The sequence below is a fragment of the Vidua chalybeata genome, chromosome 14, assembly GCF_026979565.1.
Source record: "Vidua chalybeata isolate OUT-0048 chromosome 14, bVidCha1 merged haplotype, whole genome shotgun sequence".
Classification (NCBI taxonomy): domain Eukaryota; kingdom Metazoa; phylum Chordata; class Aves; order Passeriformes; family Viduidae; genus Vidua; species Vidua chalybeata.
The window spans coordinates 1,097,906-1,120,485 of record NC_071543.1 but is presented as its reverse complement, the minus strand read 5'-3'; the positions used below and the strand labels follow the sequence as shown (position 1 = coordinate 1,120,485).

Here is a 22,580-nt window from a genome sequence, read left to right as displayed (position 1 = left end):
GGGACGGGAGCTCGAGGAGCGATAGGGCGGGCGGCGAAGGGACACAGGTGAGACCGTGAGGAGGGCGTGTGAGGGGCCTGAGAAGGCACAAGGGGGGGAACATGCAGGACTGTGAGAGCAGTGACGGGGGGCGTGTGAGGAGGCACAGGGGGAACATGCGGCACCGTGAGGGGGCCGAGGAGACACAGGGCGGACATGTGAGGGCAGTGACGGCGGGACCGTGAGGGGCTGCGGGGCGGCTCCTGCCGGCCGAGGGCGGGCGCTGCCGGCCGGCGGGAGGCGCGTGCGCGGCGCAGGCGCGGGGCTGAGCGGCACCTGCGCCCCGCGGGCCGGGCGGCGGCGGCGGCCGGAGGGCGGTGAGGGCGAGGTAAGGGCGGGCCCGGCGCCGCCGCCCCCGGCCCGGGCACCTGCGGATGGGGGGGGCAGGAGAGCCGCCCTTTTACCCCGGCCCGTGCCGAGGGGGCCCCTCGCGGGTGCCGCTCCTCGGCTGCGGGCTCTTCCCTGGCCGCTCCCGTGGGGCGGGATGGGACCCGCCGGAGGGTCTCGCCTCCGCCGAGCCGGGGCCCGGGGAGCAGGGGGGAGTCGGCCCCGGCGTGCCCACCCCGCTGCTGGTACCTGCACACGGGTGCTGGCGCCCTGCGAGAGCGGGTCGGCCCCGCTGCAGTGGGGTTCAGCCTCCGGAATAGCTCGCAGCGGGAGCAGCGATGTCAAGGCTGTGTCACGGCTGCCGGCGGCGTGCTGACCTGAGTACTGCTGCTGAGTCCTGCAGGCTCTGGAGCAGCGCGACATAACCCATTAGTCATTTTTTTTAAAGAGTCACTTGCTAACAGAGCATTTCTAAACAGAAATTCTGCTCGGGGCTGATGGCCTGTGCCAGGAGGGGCTTTGGTGGCAGTGACTGTCTTAAACATCCCTCAGGAAGGTTTGGAAAGGAACAAGGGTATTAAACAGCTCACCTGCTCACAGGGTGGGATTTCCCCTAAGCCATGGGGACCTGTGCTGCAGTTCCTGTTTGTCTCTTCTGAGATTTGCATTTTGGTCTTTGCTTTAAAATACTGGGTCACACACTGCTCCTCAAATAGCCCCTCAGGTTAGCTCAGCTGTGCTTGGTTTGAGGTGTTTCTGTGCAGGGAAGTGAAATTTGTGAGCCTTTTGTGCAGAAAGTGCAGAAACTCTCTTAAAGCAGAAGTTTCTGCTTTTGGCTTTGTGGTAAGTACTGTTTGAAAGGGCTGCAAAAAGAGCAGAATCAAGGTTGAACAGGGCCCCCCGAGGTTAAGGCAGAAAGCAGGGTTTGGCCTGGAAAAGGAGCAGGAGTGCTGATCTGAGCAGTGCCACACACTCCTGCTTCAGTGGGTTGGAGATGTCATCACTGAGAAGCACTACTCATCCACACCCTTCCCAGGAATGTTGGTAGCAGGTGTAAGCAAGCTCCTTGTCTTTTCATGCCAGGTTGTCCCCAGCTGGCTCACTTTCCTGGTTAGCAGATTCAGGTGCGTGTTCAATCCTCAAATCAGATTCCAGGGTGTGTGAGTAGGCAGGACAAGCAGATCACAGTTGTTATCATCCCCTGGATTGAGGGAAGACACAGATTGCACAGCCTGTGCTCTCATGTCAGAGCTCCTTCAGTTTGTTCTGTTCTTACCTGGGGTTCAGCATGCACCTTGTACTGGCTCTGCCCTGGCCAGAAATGGGCTCTGTTCCATTTCACTCCGGGCAAGGGAAACTCCTCGGTGCTTTGTTCTTGCTGTTTTACTCCAGCCATCGGTACTGCACGTGCAGCTTCCTAGAGCTCTGCTGTTGTCCTTCCATCCTCAGTCAGCATCACAAACTGAACGACAGCGAGGGCAGCTCTGGTAACCTTGTTGACTGATGTTTGTTTTTTAGTGACTGATACACTGGAGGAAGGTGTTCCCTGGACAGTCCTGGAGACAGAGCAGGTACAGTACAGCAACCCAACAACCTCTTATTCCATGTCAGGCCTTTAGCCTAGCCTGCAGAGTGTCCCTGGGAGGGGGAGCGTTCACTGGCACTTGGCCTTGAGGGTGCTGACTAAGGAACCTGTGGTGTCTGGGTTGTTGCAATGTGAACTTGCAGCTGAGCCCCAGCAAACTGGGCTGTGCCAGCAAAGAGCAGCTGGTCCCTGTGCCTGGGAAACCCCTTCCGAGCCACGGAGATCACGCGCAGCTGCGCTGGCAAGGTGAGTCAGCATCCTCAGGGTGATTAAGAACTGGCTTGACAAATTACTTCTATTGATATTAGACCTGCACATCTATTACATCCTTCCAGTAGAGCAAGTAAGAGAGGAGAAATTATTTAGCTGGTGATGGTACAGTGGAAAGGAAGGCCTGGTGATGGCCACCCCTGGTAATTTTGCTGTTTCTGTGATAGCCTCACAGGATGCAGGCCCAGAGAGATGTTCAAGTTGTGATGGTGTGTTTGGAAAAACTGGACAAGCTTTCTGAAACAGAGTTTTCACCAAAAGTGGTGTAATTGATACTAAACTCTCAACAGTTGTTTTTGCCTTGCACTTAAAGGGGTCATGTGCTGCATCCATTTGGACCCGATGAAGGACTTGAGTGCCCGCAAGTTTGTCCAGTTGCTAGCTCTAAACTCTCTAATAAGAGAGATTAGAATGATACGATCTCTCTGAAAAGAGACATCACCTCCTATATACAAAACTTCAGAAATGGGGATGGAAATGCCATATTCTGTTCTTCTGCAGAGCCCACAAGTCAAATGGTACTATTTCTGAACCCTGCAGATTGCCTTGGTACCTTGCCCCTCCATCCTGCTGCGATGAGCGGGAAGTCCTTGCTCCTAAAGGTCATTCTCCTTGGAGATGGTGGAGTTGGGAAGAGCTCCCTCATGAATCGGTACGTCACCAACAAGTTTGACTCGCAGGCGTTCCACACGATTGGGGTGGAGTTCTTGAACCGGGACCTGGAGGTGGACGGGCGTTTTGTGACCCTCCAGATTTGGGACACTGCGGGACAGGAGAGGTTCAAGAGCCTGCGGACGCCCTTTTACCGGGGCGCAGACTGCTGCCTGCTGACCTTCAGCGTGGATGACCGGCAGAGCTTTGAGAACCTCAGTAACTGGCAGAAGGAGTTTATCTATTATGCTGATGTGAAGGACCCTGAACACTTCCCATTTGTAGTCCTGGGCAACAAGATAGACAAACTGGAGAGACAAGTGAGCACAGAGGAGGCCCGGGCGTGGTGCATGGAAAACGGTAACTATCCGTACCTGGAGACTAGTGCCAAGGATGACACCAATGTGACAGTCGCCTTTGAGGAAGCCGTGCGACAGGTGCTGGCGGTGGAGGAGCAGCTGGAGCACTGCATGCTGGGCCACACCATTGACCTGAACTCCAGCTCCAAATCGGGCTCTTCCTGTTGTTGAGAGCGGAGCCAGCGGCTGGATCAAACCCACCTGGGCAGCCCTGGGGCGCTCTGAGGAGAGTGGCTACAAGGACAAGAGGAGGTTTGCTCACTGGGGAGCTGCAGCCTCACCATCTGAAATCCTGCCTGGAGTTTTCAGGCACAAAGCATGTATCTGCAGGAGGGAGCTGTTAACAGAGCATGTGAGCATAGTCTTGCTTCCATCTCTGCCTGTTTCAGCAGGTTTAAAGGGCTGAGTTAAAGTCCTTTAAATTCCCTAAAGACAGTAGGGATTTGTTCTGTACCAAGAATTGCCTGCAGAGCAAAGCTGAGAGCATCCTAGACACTGAAGTATTTTAGTCCTGAAATAAAAAAAAAAAAAATATTAGACCCACTCATGACTATACTGCCAAAGGAAATCCCACTCAATGTACTGAACGAAACCTGTCATAAAGACTCTGACCCATGTGACTGTAGGAAAGCCAAATACTGGAGTGGCTGGGATGTGTGTCTGTTGTTTGGGATAAGTGTGTTGTGTCCCGAGGCTGAATTGTGATGAGAACTGTCAGAGCTCTGGCCTGAAGCAACATATGAAGGAGACATTGGCCTGTATTTGAATGTGACAGTATTGTTTCTTCATAGCTGCCTATTTCTGGTCTGTTTTTCCTCACCTCTAACTTTGTCTTGTGTGAGTGTTATTTTTTGGAGAGACTGTCTGCTTGTTGTGTAATACATGTTTTCCTTGTCTCTTGTGGAAGCTCAGCCTTGAAGCCCTGGGTGAAAAACTCCAATTTGGTCGCTCCCTGGGTCATGTCAAAGGGTTACTCAGGAGATCTGGAGTATGACACTTCAGCTGGTTTCTGTCACAAGTAATCACTGTGTTCAGGTGATGTGCTCTAGCAGACCAGATGGCAGGTGGGTGGGGGCCTCACGTGTGGTCAACTGTTAAACCCACTCCCTGTCTGACACCAGTGACCAGCCACCAGTGCCTCATTAGCTGGCACAGCCATGCCTTCAGTTGCTCTGGTGTGGGTGTTTCCATCTGAATGCTGCAGCATGGAACCATTCACCTGCTGTGTCAGGCACGGTGCTGCAGGCACAGTTAGCCCATGCCATCAGCCTGGCCCTTGATCCCTCAGAGGAAATCCAGGATGCTTTATCTGTAATTCCTGTGACAAACTGGTCAAGTGTCTGCTCGATTCACTGGCTGCTGTGTTCAGTCCAGTGGGGAGAAAGCTGCACCGCTTTCTCTGTTCAAGGTGGCTGAAAAATGGGCACGGGGGGGCCCAAGGAGCCTTCTAGAAGGGATACCAGGCTTTGCTCCTATTTCCTGCCCTCTGCTAGGTGTTAGTTAGTCCCAGGCTGGCTGTGTAGCAGAGATGAGCTTGCTGACTGCTGTCTTTGCCACTCAAACCTCGTGCCCTGCAACCTCCCATGCAAGCATTTGGCCAAAGCTGTGACTGCCCACAGGCAAGTAGGAGCCTGCCCCGAGCACGTATCCACTGGCTGCTGGGTGATTCCCACTGTGATCAGCTGCTAGATGGTAAATTTTATAGCTCAAATCGAGCAACCCTCCCTTAAAGCTGTGCTTTAGAGCAGGGCAGTCTCTGCCCTGTGCTGCCAGCTTGTCCCCATCACGGCAGAGTCTCTGAGCATGCAGAGCATGAGCATTTCCCCTCATTTCTTCTGGGGTAACCCAGGGAGATCTTGCCCTTGTCTGCAGGGTAACCATGTGTGGAAGGGACTAGAGTATTAAAGCTTTAGGGGGATCTAATTTCTAAACAGGCCTGAACAGTTGTGTTCATGGAGAGTGAATGCTATTTAGGCAGCTCCCTTAAGGAGGAGGTTCTGCCTCTGTAGGTGAGAGATTTTTACAGGATGTTATTGTTACTGTTTATTTAACTGTGTCTGACCTCCTGAGGCCTCTGGATTTTTCTTCATTAGCACTGCTTGATATTTCCTTCAAGGTCCCATGCTCTGTGACCTGTGGTTCCAGTTTCCATCCCTGAACAGGCTCATTCCCTGGAGCTGGTTTGTGCAGGGCTCAGGGTCAGAGCAGACTCAAGCCCCTGTGTGCTGGCCGGCCCTGCCAGGGACACTGCTGAGGGAGCTCCCTGCAGGTGAAACTGTCACTTTCCCATGGATTTCTTGGCATCTGTGTGAGGACTGGCACCTCTTATGGAAGAGGGCAGAGATTCAGCATGCCACAGTGCAGGAAGCACATGTGCAGTTGTTTGCAGTACCCTGTGCGTGTCAACGCTAGTAGCTAAAGCTCAAGAGCCTCATTGTGCACGTGTTACACAGCACCTTTTATTTCTAACAGACATTGGATCATTTACTTTTTTATATTAAACTCCCCCCCCCATTACATTAAGGCTTACGTGGGGTTTTTTTTAAAAGGTAGAGTATATTTCAATTGTTTAATTTATTTTAAATGAAACGCACAATTCCCAAAGGAGCCAGGATTTTGAACTCTGTTGCAAGTTCAGTGCCAACAGCCATCCCTTCCCCCGTGTTCCCTTGTGCTGCTGCGGTTGTTGCTATTGCTACAGAACTGGAATTGTAAAACCAAGATTCTACCTTTATTTAAGCAAATAAAACATGGATGTATTCAAGTGAGTTTGGGAAGTGGCTGCCTTCTTGGTTTATCAATGTTGAAGTCAGTTTTTGTTCCGAGGACTGGTCAGTTACAGCATCTGGCAGAGAGAAGTCACTAAGGGATCAGAGGGATATTCCTTTGTGTACCTACCTGGACCAGGAGCTGAAGGATCAGAACTCAACAGCTGAATCCAGTGACCAGTTTTCTCTTTTCAACAGAATCAGAAAACAGCTTCAGAACAGAAATATTCCACATGGCTTCCTTCTGTCACTACATCTTAAATTCTCAGCCTGGGCTCTCAGCAGCAAGTCCAGTACTTTCCTGTGAATTCTTCTGGTGATCTTGGAACTGGTTCCTCGGGCTCCAGGGGGTTTTAACCAGGCATGATTTCCATAGGATGCTAAGAAGGAAGTCAGCATATGGGGACTGTTCTCTTTTGCTGTCCTGCCAGAATGGCTGCTTATTTTGGGAGACTTTCTCTGTGTTTGCTAAGCCTGTGCCTGCTGTTTCTTCTGGCAGAACATTTTAGTTTGTTTTCCTCCCAGGTCTGCTTGCGCTATCGACGATTCCAGGAGGCAGCGTAGGGCTGAAAGTCCTTGGAAACCATGCATTTTAAATGTGGGCTGGAGTAGCTGGGGTCCTCCAGCTACTTCAGCCATTTCAAAAGGCAGCTGAAAACAGTCAACACTGGTGGGAGATGGCTCTGGCCTGGGGGTGTTGTGGGGTCTGGGTGAGGCTGCCTCACATCAGGAAGGGTCTGTCTTGAAAGCACCAGAAACTGTTGACTCCCCTGGTGTGAGGTGTTTGTAAGGAAGTGCAGGCAGAGGCAGGAGCCATAGAGAGGCCATTCCCTCATTCCCCAGTTTCCCACTGTAAGCTGTGGCAGAGGGCTCAGTAGGTTTTGTCGTGGGTTGGGGAGAGGACAGATCCCTGGAGGACAAAGGAGTGTTTCCAAAGGAAAGCGGTGAGCTCCTTCTGTGTGGGACAGATGCTGTAGCATATCACAGTGTGTTTGGAGAGGAGGAGGGGTGAAGGGTGTTCTGATTCCATTCATCTTTCTCCCCCACGGCCTTCTTGAGGATTCTGCTGCTCTGGGCCAGGTAGTGCCCCTGAAAGGCCATGCAGCTGCTTGGTGGTGGACTAAGGAAACCGGATTCTCCTCAAGAGCCACTCTCTGAGGAGCACCGGTGGCTGCAGATGCCCTGGGGCTGCTCTCTGGTGACCAGGGCTGTTCCCCGAGTGCACACCTCCTCCTCAGCTCTGGGGCTGCTCCTTAAGGCAATAAACTCTGAGGAGATTCATGGGATCTCTGGATACAGCATATTCTTGTGTGAAGTTGAGGTTGAGCAGAATGAATAAAGAGTTAAAAATGCCCCTTTAGGAGCCTCTGAACCCTACTCCAAGCTCCAGTTCCAAACAGGGGTTTGAGGACAGCTCTGACACGGGGGCACTGGTGTGTTCTCCTCTGGACTAAGGAGCACTCTGCACTGCCCAGGTGGGAGGTGATGGCAGCTCCATCAGTGGCTATCTGAAGGCCACAGGTGAGTCAGAGTCCCTTGACAGGGAGATTGGGCTAATCTGTGAAATGGTGGATTGCTTGCATGGCTGCTGCAGCAGCTCTTTCCTCGTGACTTCCTGGGGTCCTCTGGAGGCTGATGCACATGGCCACCTGCAGGTACAGGACTCCTGGAACAGGTTGCTTGGAGAAGCTGTGGCTGCCCCATCCCTGGAAGTGTTGAAGTCCAGGGAGAATGGAGCTCTGAGCAACCTGCTCTAGTAGAAGTTGTCCCTGCCTGTGGCAGGTGGTAGGAATTGGATGATTGTTAAGGTCCCTTTGAGCCCAGGCCATTCTGTGATTCTGTGACTTTCCACTTACTATTCCCTCTTCATCTTTAGACAGAAGCTCCTGGCAGAGCTGGACTATACAGAGATGGAGAGAAAGCAGCTGGGTGCTTGATCAGGTGCAGGTGAGGACTTTAGCCAGGGCAGGTGGGTGTCAGTGCCATGCCACGGCCCTGGCAGGCAGAGCTGCTTGCCAGGCATGGTTTATCCAAAACACAGCTCTGTACTGTGAAGAAAACTGCCCCAGCTGAAACCAGCACATCATCCTACACAGCCTTTCCAGGGCTGAGTCCGAATCCGTGCTGAGTGAGCCTTTGGTGGTGTTTTTGGTGTGTCCCGGTGGGCTCTCTGTGTTCCGGAGGCTCAGGGGAAGGGTCCCCAGGAAGCACCGTTAGCCGGGGCCGGGCAGCGCAGGGACGGGGACCGGGGCTGCGGGGAGAACCGGGGCTGGCAGCCGCTTGCCTCGCTGCTCGAGGAGCCGCTGCATCCGACGGCCGCGGGGAGGAGCCGCAGGACCGGGGATGCGCACCCGCAGGACCGGGGATGCGCACCCGCAGGACCGGGGATGCGGAGGCGACCATCAGCCCGGCGGCGCTTCGCCCTTGGGGGCTGCCTGAGCTGGGGGCCCTTGGTAATCACCAGCACCCCCTGGGTGCCGCCATCCCCTCCCCTCTCTTGTCCTCTCCCCAAGGCCCACAGGGCCATCTTGCGCGGTGGCAGGGCACAGGATGGAGGGATGGGAGCTGCCTCGCTGTCTTGCCAGCAAGCCAGCCCATGGCACTTGCTCCACGGTCCCTTTCTCTGGCCCAGCATTTGTAGGAGCAAAGTACAGACACATTTTAGCCGCTGGACAAGGGAAAACAGGTGATTGCACTGGGTCCTCTGCTTGGAGCTCTCCTGATGGGCCGGTTTACAGAGATGGGGTTTGGTATGAGGCAGAGGCAGAGCTTATTCCCTGCCTTTTCTCAGCCAGTTCCTGGAGGGCGCTGGGTGCCCAGGAAAGGAGCTCTGAGGGCAGGTCCCATGTCCCCAGGTGGGATGACAGGGGGCATGGCCAAGGGCACAGCTGATGAGGCTACCTGTGTCCTTTGGCCCTCGGGCTCGCCCAGCACCCTGGCCTTGCTGGCCGCTCTCGCACACCACCTCGCACTTGCTGTCCCCAGCCCGCACCCCGGCCGGGGGGGCACCAGTCTCTGCCAGGGGAAAGAGATGGTGTTTTGTTCCCCAGCTCGCTCCTGCCCAGCGGCTGATTGTGCACACACAGGACCCTTTCAGCATGGGGAGAGGAGGGTGATGGCATCTGGGAACGCAGGGAACAAAGGGCCCCGTTGATGCTGGCTGCAGCCCCATGGGTTTCTGTCAGCCAGGGCAAGGCCGAGCTGTGCCGCTGAGCTGGGGCAGCAGCAGTGCATGAGCTAAACCTTCCGTGGCCAGGGTGCTTGGGCAACTTTTCTGCCTGTTTGGAGAGGGCTGAAGCCAGGGAAGAGCAGGGGGAGTGGGATTTGGGCTAGAGTCCCATTTAGGAGGAGTAGTGAAGGTCCCACCCTGCCACTCCTGGGCATGTGGCTGTGCCTGAAATCTGCATTTTTTGACAGAGCCGTGGGGCTGGGAGCATCCCTCTGTGGCCTCACTCCCTGGAGACCCTTGAGCACAGCTCCTGGGGAGATTTCCAAGAGAAACGACATTTGAATCAATCATTTTGAGCAGCTGCTGTGGAAAGATGCACCTAAGGTTTCTGGGGCAGAAAGGCAGCAGCCAATGCCCTCCCACACACCAGCACCATGCACACTGTTAACAATCCTGCAGCAAATGGCACCACGGAGCCACAGACAGGACATGTAGGGCTCTCTAACAGTTCAGTGTTCCCCTGTGCCTAAACAAGACCATCATGTTCCACACAGGGCTCTCTGCAAGCAAGACAATCGCCCACCCTGCATGGCTCTGGACATGTTCATCCCACACACGCTGCCTTAGTGCCAGCCAGCTTGGCTTGAGATGTTTTGTTAGTTTTGTTGTGGTTTTATTGTGCTACATGAGGAGACATAGCAGAGGCTGTCAGCACGTGGGCCGAGTGTTAAAGGGCAGCAGCAGTACCAAACACAAGAAAGCAGCTGCTACAAGACCCCAGCTTTCCTCAGGGTTGCTGGAAGAGAAATAAGAGGTTTTAAGCACCCCCCCCCCCCCCCCACCAGCTGGGAACAATGATTTTGAAGTCAGAGTTATGAACATCATGGCTGGAGTGGGCAGAGCCTTGCAGGGGCTGCTGGCCCTCACATGGGTCAGCAAGTACTGCTCCTCTGAGACCTTCTCCTCTGCAGCCTTCCCTTCCCTAGAGAGCCTCCTTTTTTTTTTTTTTTTTTCTTGTAGGGGTGGGAGGTGGGAAAGCCAGCACAACAAATGGACAGGCAGACATACATCTTGTTCAGAATGTTCTTAATTTTAATGTATTTTCTTTAATTTTTATAAAATACATCCTGTAAGATAAGTCTTTTAAAAACTTGCTCTTTTTTACTGCTGGTTAACAAGTTGAAATTCTAGATCAGAAGTGAAGGAAACACTTTCAGTTGATTAACTCTTTTTGCATGTGTGTGTGTGTGTGTATGTGTGTGTGCGTGTGTGGGGTCTGGGGCAAGGGTGGGAAGGAGGGCCTGGTTATTTTTTGTTAAATGGATATGAAAAAAAACCCCAGCAAACCCCCAAGAGAGATAGCATTGATGTGAATTTCCAGATCTTGACTGGCTTCTCCCCACCCTGCCACCCCTCCTGGCATCTCCCCCCTCCCCATCCCGTGTGCGTTGGTAGCCTGGCCAACCTATTTCAGCATTCCCGGCAGCAAGGATCCTTCAAATGCACTGCTCAGCAGATCTGCCTCCTTATCCTTGCCCTGCTGAAACTAGCACTTAAAAATATATATAACAACAATACAAACGTGGAAAAAAAAAATTCCATGCAAGATGGAGCTACAGTCTGCCACTGAAATTAGTTTCTCCAATAAATAAACACAAAGATTAGCGCTAAGGAGAGAGGCAGGAAAAGCAAAACAAATCACCAGTTGTCAGGGAGGACTGGAAACAGCACTTCTGCAGGTCTGGTTGGACCCATGCTACCCAGCCAGAGGGATTTCCTCCAGCTGGAGAACAGTCAGGGAGGAGAGGTCTCCACCCAACCCCTTGCCCCCCTACCTCTCTCCATGGGAAAAGACTGGCACCAGTAAGGATCTGGATTGCAGGGATGGGCTGTGTCTGCACCCCGTGACCCCCAAACCACCACCTTTCCTTCCCTCCTCAATTCCTTCATGGGTTTCACCTGGAAGCGAGATGCTGCCAGTCACTGCCACCCTGGCAGGCACAAGGCAGCTGTCCTGACTGGCAGGAGAAAAAGGGAGGGCACGAGGGGGACAGAAGGAGGGGCGGTTACATTTGACAAGGGGGAGAAGCGAGCCGAGCTCTCTGGCACAGTGGAGGTTAGAGAAGCAGACGTCACCCCAGAGAAGAGCACCATTGTGAAGGGCACTGGCAGGGCAGGCAAGGCACGCGGTCCCGAGGGTTATCCCCTGCCTACGGAGGGATGGCTCTGGCTTTACACTCCCAGGGCTTGATGCAGAGGTGTCCCCTCCTCAGTCAAACCTATTTGCTGCCTCTCTGCTGCCTGGAGGGTAAAGCCAAGAGTCCCCCTTGTCTACAGAGACACCAAACTCCTTTAGGCTTTAATAGGGGCAGCTGGGTTAGGGCTTTATCAGCATTGGGATCAGCACTCTCTTCTCCACACTGGGAAGATCCTTGCCCTGAACTCCCTTTGCTGTGGCTGCAGCAGACGATTTAGGTTAAATTCATCTTTCTCTGCTAAGGGAAAAAAATCCTTCTCTTATTCTCCATCCATGGGTGGTGACAGCAGACAGCTCCAGGAGAGTCTTTAGCAATGGTACCAGGACCGGGCCAGCTTCCTTTTCTCTCTAGGTAGCCTCCTGCTACTCATGGAGCAACCTACGTGAATTTCTTCCTCCCAGGAGCTTGAAGGCCTTTGCTCATCCCTAGGCAACATTGGGACACTGGAGAAAGTCCCTCCTCTTCTCTGGCTGGTTTTGATGGGCTTGGCTCTAGAGCGAACCGGTTACGGATGAGCAACGAGAGAAAAGTGCATGAAGAGGCGTCCATTGGTGGGAAGCTCTCCTTCCTGGTCACGCTCAGCACAATGGATGCGAGGGAGGAAGAGGAGGGGAGTCATCAGCGAAGGCAGAGTTAACGCAGGAGACCTGGTGTCAGGTGGCCGCAGTGTTAAAGCCTCGGGGTTAGACAAAAGAAGGACATTTGGTCTGGCTGGGCTCCGCCTCGTGGGCTAGAACTTGGTGCCTCGGCCCATCAGCCTGAGGACTGCGAAGTTGTAGGTGGTGGCGATGATGAAGGTGACCTGTGGGTGGGAGGAGAGTGAGCGAGGGGGCAGCCCCCAGCCCCACACCCCCAGAGAGCAGTGCCCTGCAGAGCCCCGCAGCCCCAGTGTTGTGTCGCTGGTGTAAAGCAAGAGGAGAGCCGGGGAAAGGCAGGGCACTCCTGCACTGGCAGCAGGACCTCTCCCTGGCGGTCTGCTAAAGCCTCTCCAGATCCCCTCCTGCAGCCACCTCTGCCTTATGGCCTGGATTCACCATCTGCACTTACGTGCCAGAAAACGACACGAGCACAGGCTCTGTCCCATCCATGCCCACCACCTTCGCTGTCCTTTTCCCCCACATCTTTGCCAGGCGGAGAAGAACGGCTGGGCAGGGGGAGCACTGACTCACCAGTGAGACCAGCGTGGCAGCTGCCCCCACGAAGGCTGCGATGAAGAGGTGGAAAGTCATCTGGAACTGCGAGGAAAGAGGAGGGTGGGTGAGCTCATGGGCTCCCTTGTGCTGCCTGGGGAGGCCAGAGCCAAGGTGTCCCATTGAGGGAAGCACACGTGAGGTGGCAGGAGTTACTCACCTCGCTGGTCTTGCAGATGGAGAGGAGGTTGGAGCCACACACCTTGCCAGGGAAAGCATTCCAGGGCAGGACACCTGTGGAGATGTGGGAGCCAGGTGAGTGGGGTGTGGCTGACAGCTAACAGTCACCAGATGACACAAGGAAAAACGACGCACCACAGCTTTGGTCACGATGAAGAGACTAATTTATTTCCTCTGACTCCAATCTTTTATAGTTCTCAAAAGGTGCCAGTGGATTGGAGGGTGAACGTGCCACCTCTCCAATGACACTGGACAAACTACCTGTACATCAAATTTCTCCACCTCTATGAAAGAATGCAAAACAATAGGTTGTTTACAGAAAGTTGTGTGGGAAAGTTCTCTACAAGAATGTAAACTCAGAAGGCTTTAGAAAACTCTTGATAATCAGAGTGACAGCTAACTTCCTCGCTCAGCTTCCTGCAGCCACCTGTCACACACCCCCCAGCATTTCGGGACTGGTAGCACCTGCCCTGCTTTTTCCCACCCAACGTGCCTGGGCCCTGCTCTCCATCCCCTCTCCTCTGCCCTGAGCCCTGGCTCCTGGGTGGTGAACCTGGCACTCACCGTACATCCTGGCATCCGCACACAGGGTGCCAATGCTGGCCGAGGTCTTGGTGGGGTTGCCAATGGACTGGCAGGTGGTCCAAGTGTTAAAATAGATGTAGACGGGCACCGCGGAGCAGGCGAACACCAGGAGCCAGATGATGGTCAGGACGTAGGTAATGCCCACAAACTGCAAGGGGCAGGACAAAGCCGGGCACAGCCGTGGTTACCAAGTGGCCAAGGCCACGGACAGGGGAGCGCGAGGTTCCCCAGGCAGGGGAGGGTGTGGGGCAGGTGGGGACTGCGATGCTGCCTGCACCCAGCTCTGCACCACCTGCCAGAGCCAGCGTGTCCCCAGGCAGGCAGCACAGGACAGCAGCCCGAGCTGGGGGATCCTGCAGCTCGCAGGACCGGCGCCAGTCCCAGATTCACGCCCGGCTGTGTGTGCATGGGGGTGACTGGCAGCAGCAGGATGGCTGCCACGTTTTGGGGGGTAACCGTGGCCACGGCCAAGCAGGGTTTGGTCTCTGCGGGAGGGCAGCTGCAAAAGCTGCCTTGGCGTGTCAACGTGGCTCTCCTGCCCTCCCTCCATGGTGCCATCCCAACCAGCCCCCGAGGGAACCACAGCCGTGCCCCTCTGCTCCCCCAGGCCACAGGATCCCTTTGCCAGCACTTTGTCACGATTCCCAAGCACAGTGGAGTGGACGACCCCAGGGGTACCAGGTGCCACAGAGCTTTGAGCTGCCAGCACTGCAGGGGTGCTCGGATTCTCCCTGCCTATGTTTAAACATAAGTACTTTTATTAAACGTAGCCATTTGTGCTGCTTTGGTCCCCAGGAAACACGGCAAGCCTGGGGGAGGACAGCAGGGCTGTGCTTCCCTTTGGGACATCCCAAAACCCGGACGGCCGCAGTCTCCTGCCCTTTGGCCGCACCGAGCGTGGTGAACCCGCTGGGGCGCGCGAAGGGGTGCCAAACCCCGGTTAAGATCACCTTGTCAGGATGTCCTAGCCACTTTCCCAAACAATGACACACCCGCTGCCACGAGTGAGCTCGCTGGGGGCCTCGCGCTCCCCTCCCTTTCGGGCCCCCAGTTACCGTTGCGCTGAGGCCCTTGCCGCAGATGGTGGTCCTGTAGTCCCCAAAGATTTGCCGGACGGCACCGGTGGTGTAGAAGCCTTCGGCCAGCAGCAGGGCTCCATAGAGGAAGAAGAAGGCAGCTGTGCCATAGATGAAGTACTGAAAACCGTGGATGCTGTGGGGGAGAGGAGCGGGCAGGTGCTGGAGCGCTGCTGGAGAGCTCAGCCCTGTGTGTGGCAGCCCGGCCGCTGCCACTTCCCCTCCCCTCGCTGCCCCAAGGGGACCAAAACAGAGGGTGAAGCCACAAGAGGAGCAAGCTGGGGCAAAGCTGTGGTGAGCAAGGCTGCCACCGACACCCCCACATCCTCCATACCTACCCAGCGCAGAGGTCCAGCTCTGCCCAAGACACCTAGCAAGGGTCAGATAAAAACTGGTGTGAAATAAAACAAGTGGCCACTTGGACCCTGCCACGGAGCCACGGGCAAAGGCAGCTTGGGGTCTCCCTGGTGCCTGGGTGAGAGCCTGGCCCTGGCCAGCCCAGCCAGACACTTCAGCCTGGCACAGAGCAGGGCAAAGCCGTGAGGGGCCCCGGCACGAGGCGGGTGCTCTGCAGCAGGGTACTTACACATCGATGAGAAACTCATAGTCCTGGTAGTTTTTGGAGAAGTAGGTCTCGATGAGCTGCTCAGTGCCTGTGAGGGCTTCGTGCCCACAGCCACAAAACAGCGCCACCCCAAAGAAGCACAGGCCAGTGGCAACCAAGGAAGCAAAGGGTGCCCCAATGAGACATCTGGCACAGCACTCGAGTAAACCTATGGAGAGAAGAGGTGAGGTGGGACAGGACTGCTGGGACAAGGATTGCTTGGAGCCTGCAGCTCAGGAGCACGAGCGCAGTGGGAGAAAGGTGCCTGGCAGGAGGAGGGAAACAGGTTGAAAGAAAACCCCAGAAATGACCCATTGCAGTGCTGTAGAGTCAAACCCAGCAGCTCCTCTGAGAGCTCTCTAAGCAGCTCAGGAGCCCACCCAAGGGTGCCCAGGGATAGTGGCAGTGTGGGGCACAGGGGCTGTGAGGAGCCAGCCACGCTGACCCGTGACAAACAGATGGAAATAGAGCGTGAGGTAGCGTAATGCCAGTGGGACCTGGCAAACAAGCTGCTAATGGGCTCCCCACTGCCACCACAGCGGCCATGCCAGCTGCCTGCAGTTCTATTTTGCCATCGAAGACGGAGGGGAACCCAGCACCTCCACAGAGACAAAGCCCAGGGAAGATCCAGCAAGGTGGCCCTGCTTGGGGCAGCACAGTAGGAGCCAGAACACACCCTGAGCACTCTGGACTTCCAGGTGGCACCCTGGGCACTCGTGCCTTGCCTGGCACCCTGCAGGCAGCCCGGGCTGCAGCTGCCCTTTTATGTAGGCAGACGTGCTTGTAGGAAGGAGCCGTGCTAGTTCCACAAACGACAACACTTGTGTAATAGGTTTAGTCCTCCAGGACCTGCGTGAGGGCAGGGAAAGCAAGGACACACAGCAGTGTGCTGTTGGAGTGCCTAAATGCTGGATTTTTTCAGCAGTGAGGCCATGGGCACCTGCTCCTTCTGCACGCTGGGGCTCTAACGTGCAGGAGCGTTGGCTCAGTTTCCCAGCAGGCTGGGTTTGGAGGTGCCCAGCCAGTTTCTAACATGGGCTCAGTTTCCCAGCAGGCTGGGTTTGGAGGTGCCCAGCCAGTTTCTAACATGGGCTCAGTTTCCCAGCAGGCTGGGTTTGGAGGTGCCCAGCCAGTTTCTAACATGGGCTCAGTTTCCCAGCGGGCTGGGTTTGGAGGTGCCCAGCCAGCTGCTGTCCTGCCTGCTTTGGGGGCAGACAGCCAGCTGGGTTTGCACCCACCAGCATTTGGCTCCAGCTAAGCTGGGACAAGCTGCTGTCCTGGCTGTGTGACACCTGGGGAAGCTGCTCCCCGTCCCCAAAACGTGGACTCTGGCACCCCACTGCCCAGGGCACAGTGGCTGCCCGGGCACATCCCATCTGGACATAGAATTTCTGCCTTGAATGCCAGAAAGGCACCCACACCAAACCCACACTCCCTCCACAAATCCCACAGTGCTTATCTCCTCCCCAAGAGGACAAGAAAGCCATGGGGTCCTGGCCAGCTCTCCCCTCCCCACTGGGAGCAAGGTTGTGCAGTGGCACCGAGGACAATGGGGGATTGTCCTGGCACTGCCACCGCAGTGGTTGCCCCACGCCAAGAGCAAACAGGGAACAAAGGCAGCGCTATAGGGGAGTGCTGAGACCCCTCCCTCTTGTTTGCCTTGGACGCAGCAGATCCAGGGGGGCCTCACTCATCCTGGCCAGTGCTGCTCCCAACCTCGCTGGGAACCACAGGGTCTGGCCCCTCGCTGGGCCAAACTTGCCTTTTCTGGTTTGATTTTTGGCCACCTGGGAGATGGCACGGAGGTGCCCACTCTGGGGCAGTGAACAGCTCCATTCCCAGGGGACCGTGAGTCCCGGAATGCAACAGGGCCCAACAGGCTCCCTGCCACAGCCCCTCTGCTTTGGGAAGCTGCAGGGGGGAAGCCTGGGGAGGGGAAAGGAGGGGAGAAAGAGCCCTTGTGCCACACAGTCCTGAGCCTTGTACCCAGGCTCTGCGGCTGCCAGCGCCAAACAACGTGCTGCAGACAGGAGGAGGAGGCAGGGGGCCAGCAGAACAAGGCACCCCTGGGATCAGAGCACCCCCAGGAACAGAGCAGCCCCAATACCCCAGGGGTACACTGGTGAGTATTAGCTCTGCTGTATCAGTAGGGAAACTGAGGCACCAGGCGTGCCTCCGTTTTCCCAAGGCCGCTGGCATACAAGTGGCACGAGCTGTGACGGGCTCAGTGCCATGCCTGGAGCTCGCGGCTCCTGCCAGCCCCAGGCAGGAGCTCTCACCTCTCCAGTCCGTGTGGTGAGGGCTGGGGTGGGACGGGCTGTGAGGATGGCATCTGCCCCCACACACAGCACAAGAGAGCACGGGGACAGAAAAGCGCCTTGGGAAAGGAAAGGTCATCCTTGCCGTGCCAAGGCATCCTCCCTCGGCAGCGCCCGCGGCCGGCGCGGGCACACCGGGGTCACCAGGACCTCTCCGCTGCCAGAGGAAAGTTGCAGTGGGCTCTGCTCTGGGATAAGGTCCCCAGGGACACCAGCAACAGCTCTCCAGGTGGCCCCCACCCTCACCTCATACTCACCCATGGTGCTGGATCAACTCCCCCGACCGCCGCTCTGCCGCTTCGGAGCTGTGTGCCGAGTCCTCCCTGCCAGGCGGTCCCACGCCCTGGATTTCCCCCTCTGCGTGCCTGTCCGGCTCTCCAGCAAAGAAAAGGGCTCTCTGAGTGACAGCCACCCCCCTTAAAGGGAGCGGGCCCGCCCTCCCCGGCCCCCCCAGCACCCCTTGGCTGCCAGCTCCTTGGGTGCCCGGGCAGGGCTGCCAACGGCCCCGCTCAGCGCTCCCGCGGGAAGAGGCTTTTGCAAAAGTAACAGAGCAGTCTGGGGGGCAGGGGAGGGGGTTGTCCCCCCTCATTGGTGGCTCTGGGGACATCCCCCAGGCCCACCCAGGCTGTGTTTGTCCAAGCTGCCCGCTGAGGCACTGTGTGAGTCTGGCCCTGTGGGACAGCAGTGGTGTGCCCCTGTCACCTCCCTGATTCCCAGCACCTGGCAGCAGGGAAGAGGGGTTCCCCATCCCAGGGACCTGCTTTCAGCTCTGGGAGCTCCAAAGGGGAAGCTTTCCCCCTGTTGATGGGAACCTTGCAGCTACCTTCCCCAGCCCCGTGACCCTATGGGGCAGTGGCGTTCTGCTGGGGACACTCAGGGCTTGGGTGCCCCACGTCCCATGGGTGCCACGGTTCCCGTGGGTGCCCCCGGTGCCCTGCAGCTGTGGAGGCAGCACAGGGCCAAGGGAGCCTGCAGAGGGCAACCGGCCCCTTCCCGGCAGGCACAGGCTGGACAAAGCCCTGCTGTGTCCCTCAATGCCCCACTTTGTGCCAGGCAGCGAGGTGGCAGGGCCTGGCTGTCCCTGGGCTTGGGGACACTGGTGGGCTGTGACCAGGGTGGGCCACCCTGTGGGGACCCTTCCTCTTCCCCAAAAAACCCAAAAATCTTGGCTTACCTACAGATGGGCAAGGGGGAAACAACGCTTGGGCATCTGTGCAAATGCTGCCAGGGCTTTGTGGTGGCCAGCTGCACCCACATCAGCGGGGCACAGCTCCTGCCCCCACAGCACCCCTCCCTGCCTCAGTTTCCCACTGCAAGGCGGGATGGCAGAGGGGCTGCCTGGTGTCCTCAGCCAGATGTGGAATGGGAGGGGACAACAGAGCAGGGGGAGCCTCTGCCAGCACTGTGGAAACTCCCTTAGCTCCCAAGGTGGCACCCAGGTGGCCTGGCAGCGATGTCACCTGGCCACGATCGCGTTGAAATGGCCATGGGAAGGTGACAGACTTGCAACACCCCTTTGGGAATAGCCAGAACCCCTCCAGCCACTGGAAACCAGCAGAGCCCTGCCTGCATCCCAGGGAAGGCCAGAGGGACCCCCAGCCACCAGGAGGAAAAAGTATTACATAAAAAAATCTCCCATAAATCAAACATATAAAATGCAACATAACAGGAAAAGAATAAACTATGACATGGGGCAAAAGCATACCAGCCCCTCTTTTCGTTTCCACAGAAATTCCAGGCTTGCTGACTCTGCCATTTCTGAACACTCTGGAGGGAAGTGGGACTTTTGCCTCTTTGGGCACAAGGTGAGCAGCTAAGAGGGACTGTGATTCCTGCAGAAAGGGGCTTAAAAATCTTGGTTATTGGGCACTTTTTGTGAGCGGGTGGACGACAAAAAGTGGGATGGAAACCCCTTGGCCCTGTCATTCGTGGCAGTGGGGACCAGCCCACCACCTCCTGGCAGTGCTCCAGGGATGCTCCAGAGCAGGACTGCAGGACAGGGAAAAGGGAAAAATCTAAGGCTCGAGGGAGAAGAAAATGTGCAGGAAAGTGTTTGGAGTTGCCTTTCCTGTGGCAGCATGGAGGGGAGCCTGCCCCAGGCAGCTGGCTGGGCAGCCCAGAGCCCAGCCCAAACCCTGCCCCGTGCCTGCACTGCAGAGCCCCAGGGGCAGCCGTGGCCACGGGGATGTTGGAGAGCCCTTCCTGCATCCCTTTGCACTTCAGCTGGAGAGTTTGTGAGAGCCTCTGCTGCAAACCCAGCCGTGCACTTCTGCACACTCAGAGCAGTCCTGCAGCTCAGCCCCCTCCTGGATGAGGCCCCAGGGGAGCTGCAGGGAGCCTGCCAGCCCACATCAAAGTTCTCCTGTTGGCTCGTCCCTGCCAGAGAAAACGCTGCTGCTTCCCAGGTGGCGAAGGGAGGACGCATCCCCATTTGCCAGCCAGGAGGGGAACACGCCAGGCTGGTAAAAATAAACATGCTTATAAATCAATATGGATCACCTTGCGATTTGTTCTGAGCCTTGGGCAGTGACCAATTACATCCAAAAGCGCCCCCACCCCCCGGGAAATGAAGGGCTTGGCTAGGAGCCCTCACTGACAGAGCCTGGGACTGCCACACTTTGCCCCTGGCGAGGTGTGCTGGGGGCTGGCAGAGCGAGGCTTGGAGGGGGTGTTCCTGCCCCCCAGGCTGCACCGAGGTGCTGCAAAGGACCGCACCAAAATGAAGGGTTTGGATGGGCACGCACACATCCCTCAACACGCTCCCCGCGTGGAAAGGGCTCCCTGGAGGTTTTGTGGGGTTTTCTCTTCACAGCTGCAGCTCAGACTTCCCCTGGGCCATGGGGAAGGCAAGCTTGGGGCTGGGGGGACAAGCAAGGGACATGAGTGGCAAAGGGACAGCCACACAGGCAGCGCTGGCTCATGCCACTCCACTACTTCAGGGCAAGGCAGTGCGATGGAAAAGCAAGCAGGAGCGTGTGGGGCAGGGGACCAGAGCATCCTCCCTGTCCCTGCCTCTGCGTGCAGCCACCTCATCCCCGATCGCCACAGACTGTCACACTGTCCCATCACCCTGGTGGCACAGGACAGCCTCCTGCGTGTCCCACCCCCTCCCAGCACACGCTGGGCATGCAGGCAGCCCTCCCTGGGGTGAGGCAGGAGGCCGGCTGGGAGAAGGGGGAAGCTGCAGTTTCAGGGAGGATTTGCATTCCCTGTTAATTGATTTTTTTGCTTACAGCCCCCACGGGGGCTGCACTCCCTGCACTCCTCATTTTCTGCACTCCCCTGGGCATGGGGCTGGGCTTTCAAAGATGCACAGTGGCCAAAATCAGCGTGTGCTGACCCTGCAAAACACAGCCAGCCCGTTCACTGTGCTCCCCCAAATGCGGGCAGAGCCCAGGGTACACCCAGGAGGCACCAGCAGTGGCACGTGCAGTGCCCTTATCCATTATACATCAGCCAGCAGGAGAAATCCCAGCCCATCTTGTCACAGCTGAGAACCTTGCTGCTATTTTTAGCCACTCGCTTCCCCGGTCAGGATGGATTTCTTGTCATCCTGCTGCTGATTTTAACTCTGCTCTCCACCCACCTCCCTGCCCCACCTCACCCACCAGCGGGGTGAAATCCCCCGCCCGGGGCATTTTCCTGCCGTGCAAAACCCTCCTGTTTGCCAGGTGGCTCGGACCGAACCGAGGGGGGACAGCGGCCGTGGGAAGGCTGTGCTGGCTCCAGCAGCATCTGTCCGGCTGCCTCCTCCCGGGGTGCCAAGGGCTCCCTCCGGAGCCAGCCCCGCTCCCGCTGCCCGGCCTGCCTGTCCTCGCTGTCCTGTTTGTGTTCCCGGCTGCCTGCAGAGCTGCAAAATGTGTTAATAACAATTAAATTAAAAAAAGGAAGGAGCTGGTAGAGGCTGTCAGAGGACAGGGGAGGCGTGCTGAAGGACAGACAGACAGGCCAGTGTTACAGGATGACAGAGGAAGGGCAGGGGCTGCTGAGGAGAGGAGAGGAGAGGAGAGGAGAGGAGAGGAGAGGAGAGGAGAGGAGAGGAGAGGAGAGGAGAGGAGAGGAGAGGAGAGGAGAGGAGAGGAGAGGAGAGGAGAGGAGAGGAGAGGAGAGGAGAGGAGAGGAGAGGAGAGGAGAGGAGAGGAGAGGAGAGGAGAGAGGAGAGGAGAGGAGAGGAGAGGAGAGGAGAGGAGAGGAGAGGAGAGGAGAGGAGAGGAGAGGAGAGGAGAGGAGAGGAGAGGAGAGGAGAGGAGAGGAGAGGAGAGGAGAGGAGAGGAGAGGAGAGGAGAGGAGAGGAGAGGAGAGGAGAGGAGAGGAGAGGAGAGGAGAGGAGAGGAGAGGAGAGGCCCCTTGGAGATGCTCTGGGGCTCTCAGGACCCTCCCCAGCAAGCAGGGCTGCAGGCAGTGCAACAAAGCCCTGCTGGATAAGCCGGGGACAGAACCCTCCTACCTGGCACCAGCACTCACCTCCTGCCTGTCCAGACTTCACCTGGGACCACAGAGGCAGCCAGGAGGTGCTGGCCAGCAGGGATGGCACCGAGATGAGCTCACCTCCCACGCAGTCACCCTTCAGAGAAGCTGAGCAGATGCCTGCCCTTCTGTTTTCGTGTCTCTGGCTGATGTTTCCCTCTGCAGCAGCCTGACCTTTTAGATCTACCAAGTTTCTAAGTTTGGAAGATCTTGTCCAGCCTGTGCACCGTGCCTGGGCTCGCTGCTGGGGGCAGCAGGGACCACCAGCTCCCAGGCTGGGTGCCTGCCATCCCGGAGGTGACACAGGCAGGAGCCTCCCTGCTGTCCCCACACCTTTCACAGGCTGTGTCACCCACGTGAGCGCAGCTGTTCAGGCTGTGTTTGTGCCTGGGGGATCAGCTGCTGGCAGTAGAACCCAGGGTACACCCCAGAGGTGCCAGCAATGGCACGTGCAGTGCCCTTACCCCAGCCAGGCACTGGAAGGCTTCCTGGCTGCTCACTGCTCCTTTTCTCCACCAAACAGCCCTGTTATTTACTGCAGAAATCGGAGATAATACAGTGGTACAAGCAACTTTCTTAAGTCTGGTTTCTAATTTCAAAAGAAATCCCCACAAAGCTTCTCGCTCGGTGCAGTGAGTCCTTCAGATTAATTACAGGTTTGTGGAGCAGGTGATTTCATTTCCCATGGCTCCTTTTCCAGAAGATTTGCCTTTCACATCCACTGCCTTTCTCCT

The 22,580-nt window shown here is 56.7% G+C and overlaps 2 protein-coding genes across 4 annotated transcripts; one reads left to right on the top strand and one right to left on the bottom strand.

Moving 5' to 3' along the window:
* Positions 1-285: 285 nt before the first annotated feature.
* RAB9B (RAB9B, member RAS oncogene family) lies at positions 286-5,999 on the top strand. 2 transcript variants are annotated; one of them, XM_053956013.1, is made up of 3 exons: positions 286-367; positions 1,885-1,937; positions 2,762-5,999. In XM_053956013.1, the coding sequence occupies exon 3, from the start codon at positions 2,797-2,799 to the stop codon at positions 3,400-3,402; it is 606 nt and encodes a 201-aa protein (XP_053811988.1). In that variant the 5' UTR covers positions 286-367; positions 1,885-1,937; positions 2,762-2,796; the 3' UTR covers positions 3,403-5,999. The 2 variants fall into 2 exon arrangements, with proteins under 2 accessions (XP_053811988.1, XP_053811987.1); XM_053956012.1 differs by having other exon boundaries at positions 2,535-5,999.
* A 4,238-nt stretch (positions 6,000-10,237) lies between these two features.
* PLP1 (proteolipid protein 1) lies at positions 10,238-17,774 on the bottom strand. 2 transcript variants are annotated; one of them, XM_053956003.1, is made up of 7 exons: positions 17,637-17,774; positions 15,044-15,230; positions 14,332-14,593; positions 13,361-13,529; positions 12,777-12,850; positions 12,596-12,661; positions 10,238-12,228 (listed from the first exon to the last, which is right to left on the bottom strand). In XM_053956003.1, exons 1-7 carry the CDS (start codon positions 17,638-17,640, stop codon positions 12,157-12,159), a joined length of 834 nt encoding a protein of 277 aa, XP_053811978.1. In that variant the 5' UTR covers positions 17,641-17,774; the 3' UTR covers positions 10,238-12,156. The 2 variants fall into 2 exon arrangements, with proteins under 2 accessions (XP_053811978.1, XP_053811979.1); XM_053956004.1 differs by having other exon boundaries at positions 14,437-14,593.
* Positions 17,775-22,580: the final 4,806 nt, after the last annotated feature.